Below are 19,221 nucleotides of genomic sequence, written 5' to 3' on the forward strand. Positions count from 1 at the left end.
AAAATACAGGACACAGATCAGACTTTTTTTTCCTTGTTCTCCTTTTTATTTGCCCCTTGAAGCCATTTACTAAGTTTTTCTGCTCTGTGATTTTCACAGCTTTTCCCTTTTGCTGTAATTTTAGGGAGGCCATGCACTCAGCTGCAGCTTCTGAACCCCGAAAGGTTTGCCCGGCTCATCAAAGAAGTTATGAACAGCGTGTGGCCTGGGAGAGATGTGGTTGTACCGTGGTATCCAGGCTTGGAAGAAAAAAAGCACCCATCAGTTTCCTGGCTGAAGATGGTCTGGAAGAATCTATATATACATTTTTCTGATGACTTGAGTGTGTTTGATGAAATGCCGCTAATCCCCAAGACGCTGCTGGAGGAAAATCAAACATCGGTGGAACTGGTTAGATTTAGGAATCCATCACCCATCATTCTGGAAGATGAATCTGAGACTCAGCTCCCAGAATATTTAGCTGATATTATTCAGAAAATTGGTGGAGTTGTACTTAAGAAACTGGATATTTCTATCCAACATCCACTCATAAAAAAATACGTGCATCCACCATTGCCAAGTGCTGTTTTGCAAATAATGGAAAAAATGTCCTTACAGAAACTATGCAATCAGATTGCCTCATTCCCGCCGACACATAAAGATGCTCTTAGGGCATTCTTAGCTAGTTTAACAGATGCAAATGAAAAAGAGAAGAGAATTATTCAGGAATTGTTAATATTTAAAAAAATTGAAAAGTCATCTGATGAAAGTGTTCCTGTTTTTACTGGGCTAAAAGGTAGTAAGGTATTACACCACACTGCCAAAATTCCTCCTGGTCTAAGGTTTTCTGTTTCAATAATTGATGGCAGTGATGAAGCAACTATTCGCTTAGCTAATTTGTTGAAAATAGAGCAACTAAAGAGCACAGACTGCTTGAAGTTTGTTATAGAAGACATAAGAAGCAATTTTTATTCATATGATGAAACAGCACAGATAATGCAATGGGTACTTGAAAATCTGACTTTTCTGAAAAATGAGAATACAGATGTGATAGATTGGCTGACACCACTAAAGTTTATTCAGATCTCACCAGAAAAGATGATGTCAGCAAATGAACTCTTTGATCCTGAGGTAGAACTTCTGCAACATTTGTTTTATGCTGAGGAGGAAAGTTGCTTCCCCCCTGTTATTTTTACATCCTCAGATGTTCTTCATTCACTGAGACAAATAGGCTTAAAAAATGAAGCCAACCTTGAGGAAAATGATATCCTGAGAGTGGCAAAAAAAATTGAAAGTTTGCATGCTGACTCTAACACCAATCATGATTTGCTGTTAAGAAAAGCTAGAACTCTCTTGACAATTTTGAACAAAAACCATATGCTGCTTCAATCATCTGAAACAAAAGCTGCAATGAAAAAGATAAAATGGATTCCTGCAAGTAAGGAAAGGCCTCCAAATTATCCAGGGTCCTTGGTTTGGAAAGGAGATCACTGTAATCTCTGTTCACCACCAGAAATGTGTGATATATCACATGCAATTTTAGTTGGTTCCTCAGTTCCTCTTGTGGAAAATGTACTGTTGGATATAGAGAAAGCACTTGGCATCCCCACCAAGCCCAGCATAAAAGCAGTCTTGAAACATTTCAAGGTGGTAGTTGATTGGCATAGTTCTAAAACCTTCAGTGATGAGGACTACTATCAATTTCAGCATATCTTGCTTGAGATTTATGGATTTATGCATGATCATCTAGAAGAAGGCAAGGAAGCTTTTAAAGCCCTGAAATTTCCCTGGGTTTGGACAGGTAAAACATTTTGTTCCCTCACACAAGCAGTTATAAAATCAGTTCCTGATCTTGATCTCCAGCCTTATCTACATTATGTTCCAAAAACTATGGCGAAGTTTCACCAGTTGTTTAAATGTTGTGGGTCAATTGAAGAGTTAACACCAGACCATGTTTCTATGGTCATTCAGAAAATATATCTGAAGAGTGAGCAGTCTCTCTCGGAACAAGAGAGTAAGCAAAGCCTTCACATTATGTTGAGCATCATAAGATGGCTGTACAGCAATCAGATCCCTGCGAGTCTGCATACGCCCATGCCGCTGTACAGTGGCAAACTTCCTTACAAACTTGCAATGAAGCCAATTCATGAATGCTGTTACTGTGACATCAAAGTTGATGACTTAAACGATCTGCTTGAGGATTCTGTTGAACCCATAATTTTGGTGCATGAAGACATACCAATGAAAACCGCTGAGTGGTTAAATGTCCCGTGCCTTAGCACAAGACTCATTAATCCAGAAAATATGGGGTTTGAGCAATCTGGGCAAAGAGAACCTCTGACTGTGAGAATTAAAAACATATTGGAAGAATACCCTTCCATTTCAGATATCTTTAAGGAGCTTCTTCAAAATGCTGATGATGCTAATGCAACGGAATGTAACTTCCTGATTGACATGAGAAGAAATATGGATATAAGAGAGAACCTTCTGGATCCAGGAATGGCAGCATGTCATGGTCCAGCTTTGTGGTCATTCAATAATTCTGAGTTTTCCGACTCTGATTTCCTAAATATAACTCGATTAGGAGAGTCTCTAAAAAGGAGTGAAGTTGACAAAGTAGGAAAATTTGGACTGGGATTCAATTCTGTTTATCATATCACTGATGTTCCTATTATTTTGAGCCGGGAGTTCATGATTATGTTTGATCCAAATGTCAACCATATAAGTAAGCATATCAGAGATAAATCTAACCCTGGCATCAAAATCAACTGGAGTAAGCAGCAGAAGAGACTGCGAAAATTTCCAAATCAGTTTAGGCCATTTATAGGAGTTTTTGGTTGCCAGCTACCACTGACGGTAGAATCTCCCTATAGCTACAAAGGAACACTTTTCAGGCTGTCCTTTAGGACTCAGCAGGAAGCTAAAGTGAGTGAAGTCAGCAGTGCATCCTACAATACAGCAGACATTTACTCTCTTGTGGATGAATTTAGCATTTGCGGTCATAGACTAATTATATTTGCTCAGAGTGTAAATTCAATGGTTTTGAAATACTTGAAAATTGAAGCAGATGATCCCGGCATGGCACAAGATGTTGTCACTATCAGAAAAAATCTGTGTTCTTCCAAAGCCTTGACTGCACCAAATGCAAGTGTTTTGAAGGAAGCAGCTAAACTCATGAAGGTGTGCAGCAGCAGTACTAAAAAGCTTCCCACTGAAACACCAAAGTCGTCATGTATCCTGCAGATAGTAGTAGAAGAGTTTCACCATGTGTTTAGGCGGATTGCTGATTTACAGTCTCCACTTTTCAGAGGTACCGAAGATGATCCAGCTGCTTTCTTTGAAATGGCTAAATCAGGACAGACGAAAAGATCAGGTGATGAATTGCCACAGAAAACAGTAGATTCAACAACGTGGCTTATATGTTCTTGCATGGATGTTGGAGATGCTTTGAAATTTTCTTTGCATGAAAGTGGACGAAGACTAGGCCTAGTTCCCTGCGGTGGTGTAGGAGTGCTGCTGTCTGAAACCCAGGATCAAAAATGGATGGTGAAACCTAATTGCAACAACATAGGTGAAGTATTCTGCTATTTACCTCTGCGAATAAAAACAGGCTTACCTCTCCACATAAATGGCTGCTTTGCAGTTACTTCAAATCGGAAAGAGATCTGGAAAACAGACACAAAAGGAAGATGGAATACAGTATTCATGAGGCATGTTATTGTAAAAGCCTACATAGAAGCCCTTTGTGTTTTACGTGACATGGCAATCAATGGTGAGCTAGTTGACTACAGTTACTGTGCAGTGTGGCCAGATCCTGATTCAGTTCACGATGATTTTTCTGTTATTTGTCAAGGGTTTTATGAGGACATAGCTCATATGAAAAGCAAAGAAGGGATCAAAGTGTTCTCTGATGGTTCGTCTTGGGTTTCCATGAAGAATGTAAGGTTTTTAGATGACTCCATACTGAAGCGGCCAGATGTTGGGCCATCAGCCTTCAAGATCTTCCTGAAGTACCTGAAAAAAACTGGTTCCAAAAATCTGTGTGCTGTAGATCTTCCATCTTGGGTAAAGACAGGATTTGAAGAAGCAGGATGCAAATACATATTGATGGAGAACACTTTCTCTGAGAAACAGTTCTTTTCTGAGGTATTTTTCCCTAACATTCAGGAGATTGATCCAGAGCTACGCGATCCTTTGATGCGTTATGTTCTCAATGAAAAAGTTGAGGAGTTCTCAGGAATTCTTCGTGCTACTCCATGCATTCCCTGTTCATTGGATGGACATTCATTAGTTACACCATCAAGACTGATCCATCCTGAAGGAAGAGTTGCAAAGTTGTATGATGCTGAGGACGGAAGATTTCCTTATGGTACCACTCAGGATTACCTTAATCCTGTTATTTTGGTTAAACTTGTGCAATTGGGAATGGCAAAAGATGATATATTGTGGGAAGATCTGGTAGAACGTGCAGAGTCAGTAGCTGAAATTAACAAGACTGATCATGCTGCAGCTTGTCTCAGGAGCAGCATTATATTGAGTCTTATTGATGAAAAATTAAAATCTAGAGATCCTAGAGCTAAAGAATTTGCTGCAAAATGTCAAAACATTCCTTTCCTTCCTTTCCTTAGCAAACCAGCAGGCTTCTCACTGCACTGGAAAGGCAGTGATTTTCAGCCTGAAGCGATGTTTTCAGCAAATGATCTCTTCACTGCTGATCATCAAGATACAGTTTGCCTCATACAACCAATTCTTAATGAAAATTCCCACTCTTTTAAAGGTTGTGGTACTTTGTCATTAGCCGTCAAAGAATTTTTGGGTTTACTTAAGAAACCAGCCGTTAATTTAGTCATAAATCAGTTAGAAGAAGTTGCAAAGTCGTTTGATGGAATCACGTTGTATCAAGAAAACATCACTAATGCTTGTTACAAATATCTGCATGAAGCGATGTCAGAGAGTGAATCAACAAAAGGCATGATAATTGAACAGTTAACAAACTGTAGTTTTATTTTGGTTGAGAATGTGTATGCTGATCCATCAAAAGTGTCTTTTCATTTGAATTTTGAAGCAGCACCCTATCTCTATCAATTGCCTAACAAATACAAAAATAGTTTCCGTGAGCTGTTCGAAAGTGTGGGTGTAAGACAGGCTTTCACAGTTGAAGACTTTGCTGTAGTTCTGGAATTAATAAATCAGGAGAGAGGGACCAAACAACTAACAGAAGACAACTTTCAGCTCTGCAGGAGAATAATTAGTGAAGGAATATGGGGCCTCATTAGAGAGAAGAAGCAGGAATTTTGTGAGAAAAAGTATGGTGAGATATTGTTGCCAGATACTCGTCTTGTACTTCTGCCTGCAAAATCTTTGTGTTACAATGACTGTCCGTGGATAAAAGTTAAAGACACAACTGTTAAATATTGTCATGGCGATATTCCAAGAGAAGTTGCAGTGAAGCTTGGAGCAATACCAAAACGCCATAAAGCTTTGGAAAGATATGCATCAAATATCTGTTTTACTACCCTTGGAACAGAATTTGGCCAGAAAGAAAAATTGACTAGTAGAATTAAAAGCATTCTGAATGCTTACCCTTCAGAAAAAGAAATGCTGAAAGAGCTCCTTCAGAATGCAGATGATGCAAAAGCTACAGAGATCTGTTTTGTGTTTGATCCTAGACAGCATCCAGCCGATAGAATATTTGATGAGAAATGGGCACCACTTCAAGGACCAGCACTGTGTGTTTACAACAATCAGCCTTTTACAGAAGATGATATCCGGGGAATCCAGAACCTTGGAAAAGGTACAAAAGTAGGAAATCCCTGTAAAACTGGACAATATGGTATAGGTTTCAATTCTGTTTATCACATTACAGATTGCCCTTCTTTCCTGTCTGGCAATGACATACTTTGCATTTTTGATCCTCATGCAAGATATGCACCAGGTTCAACATCAACAAGTCCTGGCCGCATGTTTAGAGATTTAGATGCAGATTTCAGAACACAGTTCTCAGATGTACTGGATCTCTACTTAGGAAATCACTTTAAACTGGACAATTGTACAATGTTTAGGTTTCCTCTTCGAAATGGAGAAATGGCAAAAGTGTCAGAAATTTCATCAGTTCCATGCTCAGATAGAATGGTCCAAAATCTTTTGGATAAGCTGCGTACAGATGGAGCAGAACTCCTAATGTTTTTGAACCATATGGAAAAAATTTCTATTTGTGAGATAGAAAAAACAACAGGAGCACTGAATGTCCTGTATTCTGTACAAGGCAAAATCACTGATGGAGACAGACTGAAACGAAAGCAATTCCATGCATCTGTGATCGACAGTGTAACTAAAAAGAAGCAGCTAAGTGAAATACCTGTACAGCAGATTACTTACACAATGGATACTGAAGACTCTGAAGGAAATCTTACCACCTGGTTAATTTGTAATAGGTCAGGCTTTTCTGCCATGGAAAAGGTATCCAAAAGTGTGGTCTCAGCCCACAAGAATGAGGACATTACTCTTTTCCCTCGTGGTGGAGTAGCGGCTTGCATTACTCACAATTACAAAAAACCCCACAGAGCATTCTGTTTCTTACCCTTATCGTTAGAAACTGGATTACCTTTCCATGTGAATGGACACTTTGCTCTGGACTCTGCAAGAAGAAATCTGTGGCGTGATGATAATGGTGTTGGAGTAAGAAGTGACTGGAATAGTAGTCTGATGACAGCGCTGATAGCACCAGCCTATGTTGAGCTGCTGATTCAGCTGAAGAAGAGGTATTTTCCAGGCACTGACCCTGCAGTATCAGTGCTGCAAAACACACCTATTCATGCTGTAAAAGACACTTTAAAAAAGTTTTTATCCTTTTTCCCAGTTAATAGGCTTGATATTCAACCAGACTGGTATTGCTTAGTGAAAGCAGTTTACACTTGCATTTATGAAGATTTGAAGCGTCTTTTACCTGTTATGAGAGCTCCAAATGTTGATGGTTCTGATTTGCATTCTGCTGTTATCATCACATGGGTTAACATGTCTATTGTGAACAAAGGCAGACCATTCTTTGACAATTTGCTACAAGATGAGTTGCAGCACCTCAAAAACACAGAATACAACATCACGACACGGAAGACAGTGGCTGAAAATGTTTACAGACTAAAGCATTTACTCTTAGAAATTGGATTTAATTTGGTATATAACTGTGATGAGACAGCAAATCTCTACCATTGTTTGGTAGATGCAGATATTCCTGTCACCTACGTGACACCTGCTGATGTCCGATTGTTTTTGATGACATTTTCTTTTCCAGACTCTAATTGCCACATTGGAAAGTTACCCTGTCGTCTTCAGCAGACAAATTTGAAACTGTTCCATAGCCTCAAACTCCTGGTTGACTACTGTTTCAAAGATGCAGAAGAAAATGAAATTGAAATTGAGGGTTTGCCACTCCTCATTACTCTTGACAATGTTTTGCAAGTTTTTGATTCAAAGCGACCAAAGTTCTTGACAACCTACCATGAACTGATTCCGTCACGGAAGGATCTCTTTATGAACACATTGTATTTGAGATACAACAATATTCTGCTCAGCAGTGAAGTAGCAAAAGTCTTTGATATCAGAAGTTTTGCTGAATTGTTATCATCTGTGCTGCCTAGAGAGTACAAAACTAGAAATTGTATGAAATGGAAAGAAAACTTTGCAAGTGAATCTTGGCTTAAGAGTGCTTGGCATTTTATCAGCGAGTGTCTAAATATTAAGGAAGAGCAAGAAGATACACAAGCAAAATTCGATGGTGTTATTGAAACTTTGAAGGACTGGACTTTGCTCCCAGGTGTAAAGTTTACTGTCTCAGCCAATCATCTGGTTGTGCCAGAGTGTGATGTCTTGCTGCCGCTCAGCATCATGCATATAGCTGTCTTTCCAAATGCTCAGAGTGATAAAGTCTTCCATGCTTTAATGAAAACGGGCTGCATTCAGCTGGCATTGAACAAAATCTGCTCCAAAGACAGTGCTTTAGTGCCTTTGTTGTCGGGACGTACAGCAAACATAGATAATCCCTCCAGCATTCTGAAAGCCATACAATATATGGTACAGACATCAACTTTTAAGACTGAAAAGTTAGCAGAAAGTGACTTTGAGGCTCTCCTAATGTACTTCAATTGCAACTTATGTCATTTGACATCTCAGGATGACATTAAAATTTTAAAGTCTCTTCCATGTTACAAATCAATCAGTGGCCGATACATCAGCATTGCAAAATATGGGACATGTTATGTCCTTACGAAAAGCATCCCATCAGTGGAAGTAGACAGATGGACACAGTCAACTTCATCGGCTTTTCTTGAGGAGAAGGTTCATTTGAAGGATTTGTATACTCTGCTTGGCTGTGTCTCTGTGGATGATCTTGAAGTGTACTTGAAACATCTTTTGCCAAAAATTGAAAGTCTGTCTTATGATGCAAAATTAGAACATTTGATCTACTTAAAGAATAGGCTAACTAGCATTGAAGAAACTTCAGAAATGAAAGAACAGCTGTTTGAAAAGCTTGAAAGCATTTTGATCATTCATGATGCAAGCAATAGGTTAAAACCTGCAAAGTACTTTTATGACAGGACTGTAAAAGTCTTTGAAGTTATGCTGCCTGAAAAATTCTTTATACCTCAAGATTTTTTTAAGAAGCTAGAGCAACTTACAAAACCAAAAAATCAAGCAGCATTCCTTCCATCGTGGGTAACTTTTCTGCGACATATTGGATTGAAATTCATCATTTCACAGCAGCAGTTACTGCAGTTTGCTAAAGAAATCAGCATGCGAGCAAATACAGAAAACTGGTCTAAAGAAACACTACAGAATACTGTCGACGTTCTCCTCCATCATATATTTCAAGAAAGAGCTGACCTTTTTTCAGGAAATTTTCTGAAAGAATTGTCTTTAATTCCTTTTCTGTGCCCTGAGCGAGCTCCAGCAGAATTCGTGAGATTTCATCCTCAGTATCAAGAAGTTAATGGAACTCTTCCTCTTATACGATTCAATGGGGCACAGGTGAACCCTAAATTCAAGCAGACTGATGTGTTGCAGTTGCTGTGGACGTCATGTCCTATTCTTCCTGAGAAAGCAACACCTTTAAGCATCAAAGAGCAAGAGGGGAGTAGTCTTGGTGCACAAGAACAGCTTGAGCAAGTTTTAGCCATGCTGAATGTTAATTTGGACCCTCCTCTGGACAAAGTTATCAATAACTGCAGGAACATATGCAATATAACAACTTTGGATGAGGACATGGTGAAAACTAGGGCCAAGGTCCTAAGAAGCATTTATGAATTTCTTAGTACAGAGAAGAGGGAATTCCGCTTTCAGCTTCGAGGAGTTTCTTTTGTAATGGTGGAAGAAGGTTGGAAGCTCCTTAAGCCTGAGGAGGTAGTAATAAACCTTGAGTATGAGTCTGACTTTAAACCTTATCTTTACAAACTTCCTTTAGAACTTGGTACTTTCCATCAGTTATTTAAACATTTGGGCACTGAAGACATTATTTCAACAAAGCAGTATGTTGAAGTTCTAGGTCGCATATATAAGAGCTCGGAAGGAAAGCAATTGGATCCTAATGAAATGCGCACAGTTAAAAGAGTAGTTTCAGGCCTGTTCAAAAGTCTTCAGAATGATTCTGTAAAGGTTAGGAATGACCTTGAGAATATGAGAGATTTTGCCCTTTACCTTCCTAGTCAAGATGGTAGGTTGGTAAAGTCTAGTATCTTAGTTTTTGATGATGCACCCCACTACAAAAGCAGAATCCAAGGTAACATTGGTGTGCAGATGCTTGTTGATCTTAGCCAGTGTTACTTAGGCAAGGACCATGGCTTTCACACTAAATTGATAATGTTGTTCCCTCAGAAGCTGAGGCCTCGCTTACTTAGCAGTATACTTGAAGAACAGTTAGATGAGGAGTCTCCCAAAATTTGTCAGTTTGGAGCATTATGTTCTTTGCAGGGAAGGTTACAGTTACTGTTGTCTTCAGAGCAGTTCATCACAGGTCTCATTAGGATTATGAAGCATGAAAATGACAATGCTTTTCTGGCTAACGAAGAAAAAGCAATAAGACTTTGCAAAGCTTTGCGAGAAGGTTTGAAAGTTTCCTGTTTTGAGAAGTTGCAGACAACATTAAGAGTTAAAGGGTTTGCTCCTATTCCCCACAGCAAAAGTGAAACATTTGCTTTCTTGAAGAGATATGGAAATGCAGTAATCTTGCTTTACATACAGCATTCTGACAGCAAGGACATAAATTTCCTCTTAGCATTAGCCATGACCTTAAAATCTGCAACTGACAACCTGATTTCTGATACCTCATATTTAATTGCCATGCTGGGTTGTAATGATATTTATCGGATCAGTGAGAAGCTTGACAGCTTAGGAGTGAAGTATGACTCTTCTGAGCCATCAAAGCTTGAACTACCAACACCTGGCACTCCAATACCAGCTGAAATTCACTATACACTTCTAATGGATCCAATGAATGTATTTTATCCTGGTGAATATGTTGGTTACCTTGTTGATTCTGAAGGTGGTGATATATATGGATCATATCAGCCTACTTATACCTATGCAATCATTGTGCAAGAAGTAGAAAGAGAAGATGATGAAAGCCCAAGTTTTCTAGGGAAGATTTACCAGATTGATATTGGATATAGTGAATATAAAATAGTCAGCTCCCTTGACTTGTACAAATTTTCCAGACCAGAGGAAAGCTCTCAAGGCAGGGATAGCACACCTTCTACCCCAACCAGTCCTACAGAATTTCCAGCACATGGACCAAGGGCAATTCCACCTATCTTCACTGGTAGAGAGAGCCACAAAACAATGTCCTCAAAACACCACTCTCCAAAAAAGATAAAGTCAAACTCGTTGCCAGAAATATTAAAAGAAGTGACATCTGTGATTGAACAGGCTTGGAAGCTTCCAGAATCTGAAAGAAAAAAGATCATTAGGAGGCTGTATCTTAAATGGCACCCAGATAAAAATGCAGAGAATCTTGATATAGCTAATGAGGTTTTCAAACATTTGCAGAATGAGATTAACAGGATGGAAAAACAGGCCTTTATGGATCAGAATATGGACAGAACCTCAAGGAGACCATTTTCATCTTCTGCTTCTCGATTTCAGTCAGATAAATTTTCATTTCAGAGATTTTACACTTCGTGGAATCAGGAAGCAACAAGCCACAAATCTGAAAGGCAACAGTATAAAGAGAAGTGTCCCTCCTCCACAGGGCCCTCTTACTCCCAGCGCTTTTTCGTCCCACCCACGTTCAGGTCTGTTGGCAATCCTGTGGAGGCACGTCGATGGCTTAGGCAGGCCCGAGCCAACTTTTCAGCCGCACGAAACGACCTCCATAAAAATGCCAATGAATGGGTGTGCTTTAAGTGCTACCTTTCTACTAAACTAGCCTTGATTGCAGCTGACTACGCTGTGAAGGGCAAGTCAGACAAAGACATAAAACCAGCAGCCCTTGCACAAAAAATAGAGGAGTACAGTCAGCAACTTGAAGGACTTTCAAATGACGTTCAGACATTGGAGGCTTATGGAGTAGATAGCTTAAAAACTAGGTATCCTGACTTACTTCCTTTTCCACAGATTCCCAATGATAGGTTTACTTCAGAAGTTGCTATGAGAGTGATGGAATGTACTGCTTGTATCATAATAAAACTTGAAAACTTCATACAACAAAAAGTATAAATTTGAAGAGGTTAGGGGACTGTTTTGTCAAGAATTAGTTGTTTCAAGTGGTGGCATACAAATGCAGTTGTGCAGATTATGGAATGTCCAAGAGGTTGCATGGTCCCAAGCAGTTTAGAAGTGTCGTGCACAAAGGTGGGTTGTATCAAGGTACTTAGAACTGAAATTTGCTTAAATGGGATTTTTTTTTCTTAACTGAGCCTGATGTTAAGCAAACTGTAAAACCTGAATATTTTTTAGAATTTGCAAGGAAATTGAGCTGCAAAAATTAGATGTATGCACAACATTGTGATTAATTGGCATATTATTGACTGCACTTTATATAACCAAAGCTTAGCTTTTTGTTAGATAAAACCTGTAATTATAACTCCTTATTAGATTTATTTCATTTAATGTAATGTTTCTGAAAGGATAATGTCAGTTTTCAATGTACTAATCTTAAGACTGGACATACAATGAAATGGGAAATGGGGTGGAAGTTAAAATAACTTTGGAGATATTGCTCCAAAGCATATCTGTATTCTTTTGCGTTCTGTGGACATTCATGTCACTCATAGTAATACTCTTATCAGCTGGATCTGATTATAAATTTGCTGCAGCATCAAACTGTAAACATTCAAAGGCTAGTTTAGTACATGTGAACTGGTACAATTATTTTAATGCTGAATAATGATACTTGATTTAACATGCCACATGATGTCATGCATTGATTGCATTTACTTTTTTATAAAATAATTAAGTATTTAATTTACTTTTTTTTAGAGCCTGTCATCTTTTGTTTAATGAGAAAGCATATGGATGATATAAAATCTGTGAACATTATTATATGGTGTTTTATGGTTTCTTTTGGAACACCAAAACTCAGTTTTCAGATGCCTAAATGCTCGAGTTCCTTTTTTCCCCCCTGTGTGTGTGCCTTTGTGTGTGTACATATATATATATTTTTCCACAAACATTGGTAATAGTACAATTCAGTAAATCATTTTTGGTGTACACAGAGCACTGTTTTTTGTTATGTGTTTAAAGGTGCTGCAATGTAATGCTGGTTTTGTTATTCACTACAGCCCTTGAGAAATCTGATTATTAGTTCACACTCTTTCTTTTATAGTTTGTAATACCTTGGATCAGCCACATTAAACATAAATGTCAAACATTTTCCAGTGGCATGCTGTTACACTTGTCTACTAGACAGCACAGTGAAACTGCAATTTAACTTACAGAATACAAAGGAAAATAAACAACATCAAGCTTGCTGATACAGCTGATACAGCTGTGATAGTGTTGTAATACAAAAACAAAAAAAAATCACAATGAGGTCTGCCTCAGTTTTGAGTACATTATAAAGGCCTTGTTCTTGAAGAAATGTGACAGTTAGAAAATGATACTGCTTCTGATTGTGGAGCCCTATTATTATTATTTCTGCTATTAAATTAAGTGCCATCAATTTAATAAAGAAAAATGCAAACATATATTTCAGTCCAATGTGTTTTGGTTTTATAACGTAAGTTAACTCTACCTATTATTTGAAGCTTTTATATAGGTAAATACACAATCTTTTTTTGATTAATTCTAAATAATTGTACAAATATTAAAATACTATTGAAAAGGAAACTTGCTCTTTTTTTTTTTTTTTTCAATGACAAATGTTTGCAGTCTTCTCAAACAAATTGTACATTTTGCTGATTTTTTTGCAATAAATAGCATGTAAGTAAAACACAAATCCTGGTGTGTCATGAAATAAATCAGTTTAGTTAATTCCCTATGTTTTTAAAATAGATTCCTTTGTGGTTCTTGCTTTGTGCATTAAGTCAGATGAATAGTATTCAGGGTAAGCAAAATACTTGAAACAGTTCTCATGCTTTTCATTTTAAATGGAGCTAAAACATAAGGTCTCATGGAAGCATGCAAAAGTGTAACAGGAGCATCGTGAACACTTTCCTGTTTTTACGTGAGCTCTTGCAGAAGGAAATCTTCTAAGTGTATGACTGTGTTTTATAAGCAACTTATGTTGCCTTACCAGTATTATTATTATGAACTGTTAAAATGGCTGTGCAGAACCACTAAACTATTGCTATAACTTTACTTTTGTTTAGTTTGTGTATTCTGTTGAGCACTGACACTGAGAAAGAAAATGGTCCCAGTTCTTATGGTAATGGTCTGAAACAATTTTAAACTCTGAGCCAAGTTGAGAAAGAAAACTGGAATGACACAGAAAAAACGAATTAATTCTGTTATTCCTGAATTGAAACTAGCAATAAAATTTACAGATGGCTGCAGAGGGACAGGCAAGAGAGTTGTCTCAGTTCGAAGTCTCTTAGTTTCTTATTTGCTTAACTCACTGTAACAGCTAACATAAATAAAGAGGCTGTGTGAGACCAGGAAACCATATTCTGACAGAACATGACTGGGTAAGTGCCATTTAATTCTTGATTAAAAATAAAAACAAAAAAATGCTTAATTGATTCTTCCTTTTGGCTCAGCTGGGAGACTTGGCAATGTGTCTAAGTCAGGTGTGGAGGCTTAGAACAGTTAGGATGTGATGATTCTGTAGTAAGTAAATGTTTACTTCTGTAGAAGTAAATGTTAGCATGTAGGTTCCACAAAAATACATTTAGTAAGTAATTCTGCACATTAAATGAGTCCTCATTGGAGAAAGTATCTTTTCATTCAGATCTATCTCCTGCCTTCCACAGGTACCAGCAGTTTATCTAGGAAAAGCAGCTTCAGTTCTTGTCACTCAAAATTACAGTTGAGGAGTTTAACAAAAACTCAGTGATACAGGAAGCCGATTCAACTATACATACAGCAGCTTAAATCTAAGGAACTGCAGTTGGAATAAGCCTTGATAGGCTTGTTACTATCTTGTGCTTTAAAAACTTTCCTCTCAAACAATGAGGTGTTACACAGCTATTCTAAAAAGCACAGGACACTTTCCTCAGCAATTCATGCAAGAAAAAATACCTTTTGTTTGTTTGTGGTTTCATTCCGTTTTGTTTTTGTTGTTTTTTGTGAAGGACATAATTTTTGTGTAGCTGACTACCAGCAGAATAAATGGTTTATTGTGTAAAAAATGCAGTTTTACAATATTTGTATTCAAATCATTATCAGTAAAGTTACTGTAATGATTTGTGAAATAGGATTTAAAATTTACTACAAGGATTGCATGCACTTGGTACTGGTATACCTGGGTTGCTTTTAACAAGGCTGTAATTAAATCCATTGTAATTTCTCCAATTAAAGTAGAGGAATGTAGTACCACCTTTGAGATTTTCTGTTGCTGGATCTAAACTCTTTGAGAAGGCTGGATTGGTCCCAGGGAACAAAGGCAGAACTAATAGTTCAAAAATAACTAAACCTGGCAGCCAAAGTAAATGTTTTCATTTGAAGAAGACACATTTTTTGTCACATGAAGGGTTTTGTCAATGAATTTTTAATCAAAACTGTTTGTCTTTTCATTGGTTTGTTTTCTGGATGATTAATTCAGTATCACTGCCATAATTTCTTTGTTTACTTTCACCTACTACTGATTAAGACAAAGGAATTCTAGATGTCCAATGAAACCTAATTGTAAAGCATTTTCTAAATTCTGCTAAGTACATTTTTAGCTGGGACCAAGAATTGTGTTAATATTTTTAAATAAAGTACATTTCACATTCTTAGTCTTGGAAAAACAATTTTGTTTTAAAAATTAAAACATTCATTTAAGCTGTGTTTCATTTGAATACAAAAGCAGAAGCAGATTGTTCAAAATGTATAAAGTTTATTCAAGAACTCGGTTTCCAATTCTTGCAATTTCCTTTTGCATAAAGCTATATAAAGACAGACAACTGCTAATACTAAAGGACTGTGAAATGGAAAAAAAAAGCTCATGTTTGGGCAATCACCAGTGAACTTTTTCTACCATTTTTCCACTGTGTAACAATTGCAACCACTTGCAAGAACAGCTGTAAATAATTCTTTTTGAGGGAGTAAATATGCAAACAAATCAGTTCACTATGCTGATAGTGATTTTTTTTCTCTTCTCCATTTGGATAATGCTTTTGGAAATAAACTAGAGAACTGCATACTCTCGCTTCCATGTGCCATAATTTTCTGTTACTCTGTAACTACTGAAGTTTGATAGAACTTTGTAGAAACAGTAATTTTGAAGTATTAAAGAGGGAGGAGGGATAGACATCCACATGGAGATACCAGAAATGATAATTTAGTGATGTATTAACTATGTTGAGATTAATAGCAATTCAGATTGTGGCATCAGCTGATTACATTCTGGTAATGTTAGCACAAATTTCGTTTCTCTACTAACCATACCTAAAAGAGAAAAAATATTCAGTGACAAGATGTTGCCAGCCATATTTTAAAACACGTGCACAACTTCTATACTGGAACAATACCTATGATGTCAGTGTTGTAGCATAATGAAAAGAAGAATGAAATTTAAGCAATGAAAGGGATCATGTTGGTGATTCAGGTGGCAGTGCTGAGGGTACAGCAGACCTCTTTAGGTTTTGGTACTACTCAGAATCCACCTGTGAACTGAAGCAAGTCCAGAAGATTTCCACAAGAAAGGTGGTAGTTATTGCAGTGTGAAGTGCTATCCTGCTTAACAGTGTTACCAGCCAGGGGACTGCACCCTGATTTTCCTAGCTCTTTAGGGGTCAGGTTATTCTTGCCTGGAAACCCTCAGTTCAATTCCTTGCTGTGAATTAACTGGCAAATCACATTTGAAAATGTGCCTCCAAAACAAAAGTTTAAAATGTATAACTTAAAGTGCTGTGCTTCTACTGACAGCAGAACAAACAGATTTTAAACTATTTTGCAGTATCTGGCTAACATTTAGGGTTTAGATTAGTGAATTATTTGTTTGACACTCCACAGAAATGGGCATCTATACCTTGATGTCAGAACAATGGCTGAAATTTCTAAGGACTCAGGTCCCATTTTTGCTGTTAATACTACACCTGTAAGAGACTGGTGACATTACAGTTCTCCAAGTTACTCCTAGCAGTGGTTTTTAGGTATCTGGCACATGCAAGGGTATTTGCTGACCTTTATTTTAGTACTTGAACTTCCTATCCAAAGAAGTCTGCTTGTATTTTGGTTTGTAAAAGCTTGTGCATGGAGCTGGAACCACCTAAACTGATTTTAAAGGAATATTGAAGACAGGTTTCTGTTACAGTGTGCCTCAGCTGAGGGCTTAGCCTTAGAGACAGATATTGTCAAGAGATACAGTTGTGGGGATAAACATTTCTCTCCTTATGGCCAACAGCCTTGAACTCACTCCTGAAGACAGGAGTAAGTGAATGAGTCTAAGCCCAAGAAAAGGCAATTTCAGATATGGAAGATGTGTGGCTTCCTACTTCTCCCCTAGGCAGTGTAACAACAGCTGGAGCACTCTCCAGATAACATGTGAACCCCTGCTTCCCTCGCCTAAGCTCACCTTAAGTGTTTCCTACTTGCTCTACTGAAGTTCTTGGAGTCTGCATTAATTGCTGAGGGCTCCACCCTGCTGCTGAAGGGCAGTTTCAGTTCTGTACATCAGACTCTTGGAGAAATTGCAAAGGCAGCCCTTGAAGCGGGGACTGCCCTGGGCTTTACCACAATAAAATATTAATGGGGGACTCAGCTCAGGCTTTTGTGTGTACCTGGGGATCTCATCCAAGGGTTGATTTTCTTCCCTTGTTCACCAGAGCTTAAGTATCAAGTTTGTTAGTAGTTATTTTGTCCTGATTCTTTTGTTTTAATGATGATGATTAATTTTTTTCCAAAAGGTGGACATTTGTGGTTTGCTAACACTATAGTTACAGAACTATCCTTCTGTAAATAGACACCAAGGCACTATGTGATAGCTCCTTCCTGGATAATAAGATCATAAAGTATATACAAAACAGCATCAAAGGAATTAAAAACCCATGAGGTTTAAACAACAGACTATTAAATACAAATCTTGCTACCCAGAGGTGTGCAAACAATTTATTTGTGTTCAGTGCAACACTGTACAGGGGAATGGATCTGCAGTTGTGTTTGTTTACGAGGCCAACAAATGGTTTGTCAGCTCTGGTGAGCATTTATTTTGTATCCAAAATCCTAATGTAAAAAATAATAACAGTTTTACTCTCTCTGTTTGAGATGGAGTCCCAGTCTGACAGGATCAGAAATACTAGTAAACAGGTGCAGATGGGAATGAAATATTCCTCTTAATTGAAATCTGTGGGCTGCATAAAAGGATTTTTTCCCAGTGCCCAAACAGTTCCTTGTGTCAGACAATCTGAAGATTTTTTTTTTTAACTAGTCCAGCTGGCATAACAGATTGCCTTGTTGAATTAGCATGTCCTAAAATAAAAAAGGATTTAAATGAATATGATGGTACAGGCAGTAGAACAAACAATTGCTAATTACTATTATAAAATATGCTAACATACTTCTCTGTTGTATAGTGAATGGATTTGAGACATAGAGAGGCCTTCATGACTTCTGGAGCTTTTTGCATTAGTTATTTTTATATGAATCTCAGTAAGAAGCAAGTCAGCATATGTGTTGCTAAATTAAAATAGAAAGCTATTAGCAAATTAACATCTTTTACACAGAACTCATACAAATACCACATTTTTCTATCTTGTGTTATTGCAAGAACAAAATTGCATAGACCATTTGCTGGCACTTTCTGAATTTTCCAAATAATGTTTTGTCTTACAAATAATTCAAGTAGTTCTCTCAATTTCATTTCACCCACTAATACAGTAAGTGTTTACATGTAGTGAGAGGAAAAACCCACGGATCTCAAAAATATGGACAATGACATAATCATCTGACTGAATAATAGTTCAGCAAGGAAACATATTTGTTTTATTTTTTTATGCTCTCTGTAAGGCTGTTTTCCAAGTGTTACTGACAAAACATGTAATTAGATTCAAGTCATTCTTCTGAAGTGGAAATGTCATTTGTGCTCTTCTTTCCCTTACACCCTGTATTCCAGAACTGTAGATGCAGATTTGTTTCGTAAATTGTAAGTACTTTGTTTTTAAAATGCTGAAAAATATGCTTTCAGTAATGCTCTTTAGGAGTAATACAAAACTCAGATGCCCAAGGGGGTGTGTGGCCTTTTGGGGTGCCTCACTGGCAGACTCGGCTGTATTCCTGGCAAGTGGAGCCCACGCCGGCCACTGACAAGTAGAGCTTTCCATCTGGACACACACAGATTTCATAGAGCCCCTGAGAAATCCCGGATCCACCCCTTGTACCCTCAGGCAGCTTGGGCAGTCGCACAGTTTCAGCATCGAGCAAAAGCTGTGTGGGAAAAAGCAGGACAAGGGGTTGTTAGAGATGGTGAAGCAATAACGTGCCATGACACAAGCTGAATTTGGCTAGGCAGAGACTTAAGAACAGCCTTTTACACAGGACTTGTTATACACAAAGTTTCTCTGAGCTCTAGGCTCTTGGCAGACATAAACACAGGACAGGAATAAGCTGGTGCCCACCCTCTTCTTATCAGAAAACTCCTGAAGTTCAGCAAGGCCAAGTGCAATGTCCTGCACC

The 19,221-nt window shown here is 37.8% G+C and overlaps 2 protein-coding genes across 8 annotated transcripts in view; one reads left to right on the forward strand and one right to left on the reverse strand.

Moving 5' to 3' along the window:
* The window catches only part of SACS (sacsin molecular chaperone), a 32,119-nt gene extending 19,313 nt beyond the window's left edge, over positions 1-12,806 (forward strand). The window contains exon 8 of the mRNA XM_041487135.1: positions 125-12,806. Within this exon, the coding sequence (XP_041343069.1) occupies positions 125-11,685 (11,561 nt within the window). The 3' untranslated portion in view covers positions 11,686-12,806. The remainder of the gene's footprint in view (positions 1-124) is intronic.
* The window catches only part of SGCG (sarcoglycan gamma), a 109,578-nt gene continuing 103,162 nt past the window's right edge, over positions 12,806-19,221 (reverse strand). For all 7 annotated transcript variants that reach the window (XM_041487141.1, XM_041487142.1, XM_041487139.1 and 4 more), the window contains one exon: positions 12,806-18,972. In XM_041487141.1, coding sequence (XP_041343075.1) covers positions 18,799-18,972 — 174 coding nt within the window. In that variant the 3' untranslated portion in view covers positions 12,806-18,798. The remainder of the gene's footprint in view (positions 18,973-19,221) is intronic.

This window comes from Pyrgilauda ruficollis, unplaced genomic scaffold (assembly GCF_017590135.1).
Source record: "Pyrgilauda ruficollis isolate IOZ18807 unplaced genomic scaffold, ASM1759013v1 scaffold8, whole genome shotgun sequence".
In the NCBI taxonomy this organism is placed as follows: domain Eukaryota; kingdom Metazoa; phylum Chordata; class Aves; order Passeriformes; family Passeridae; genus Pyrgilauda; species Pyrgilauda ruficollis.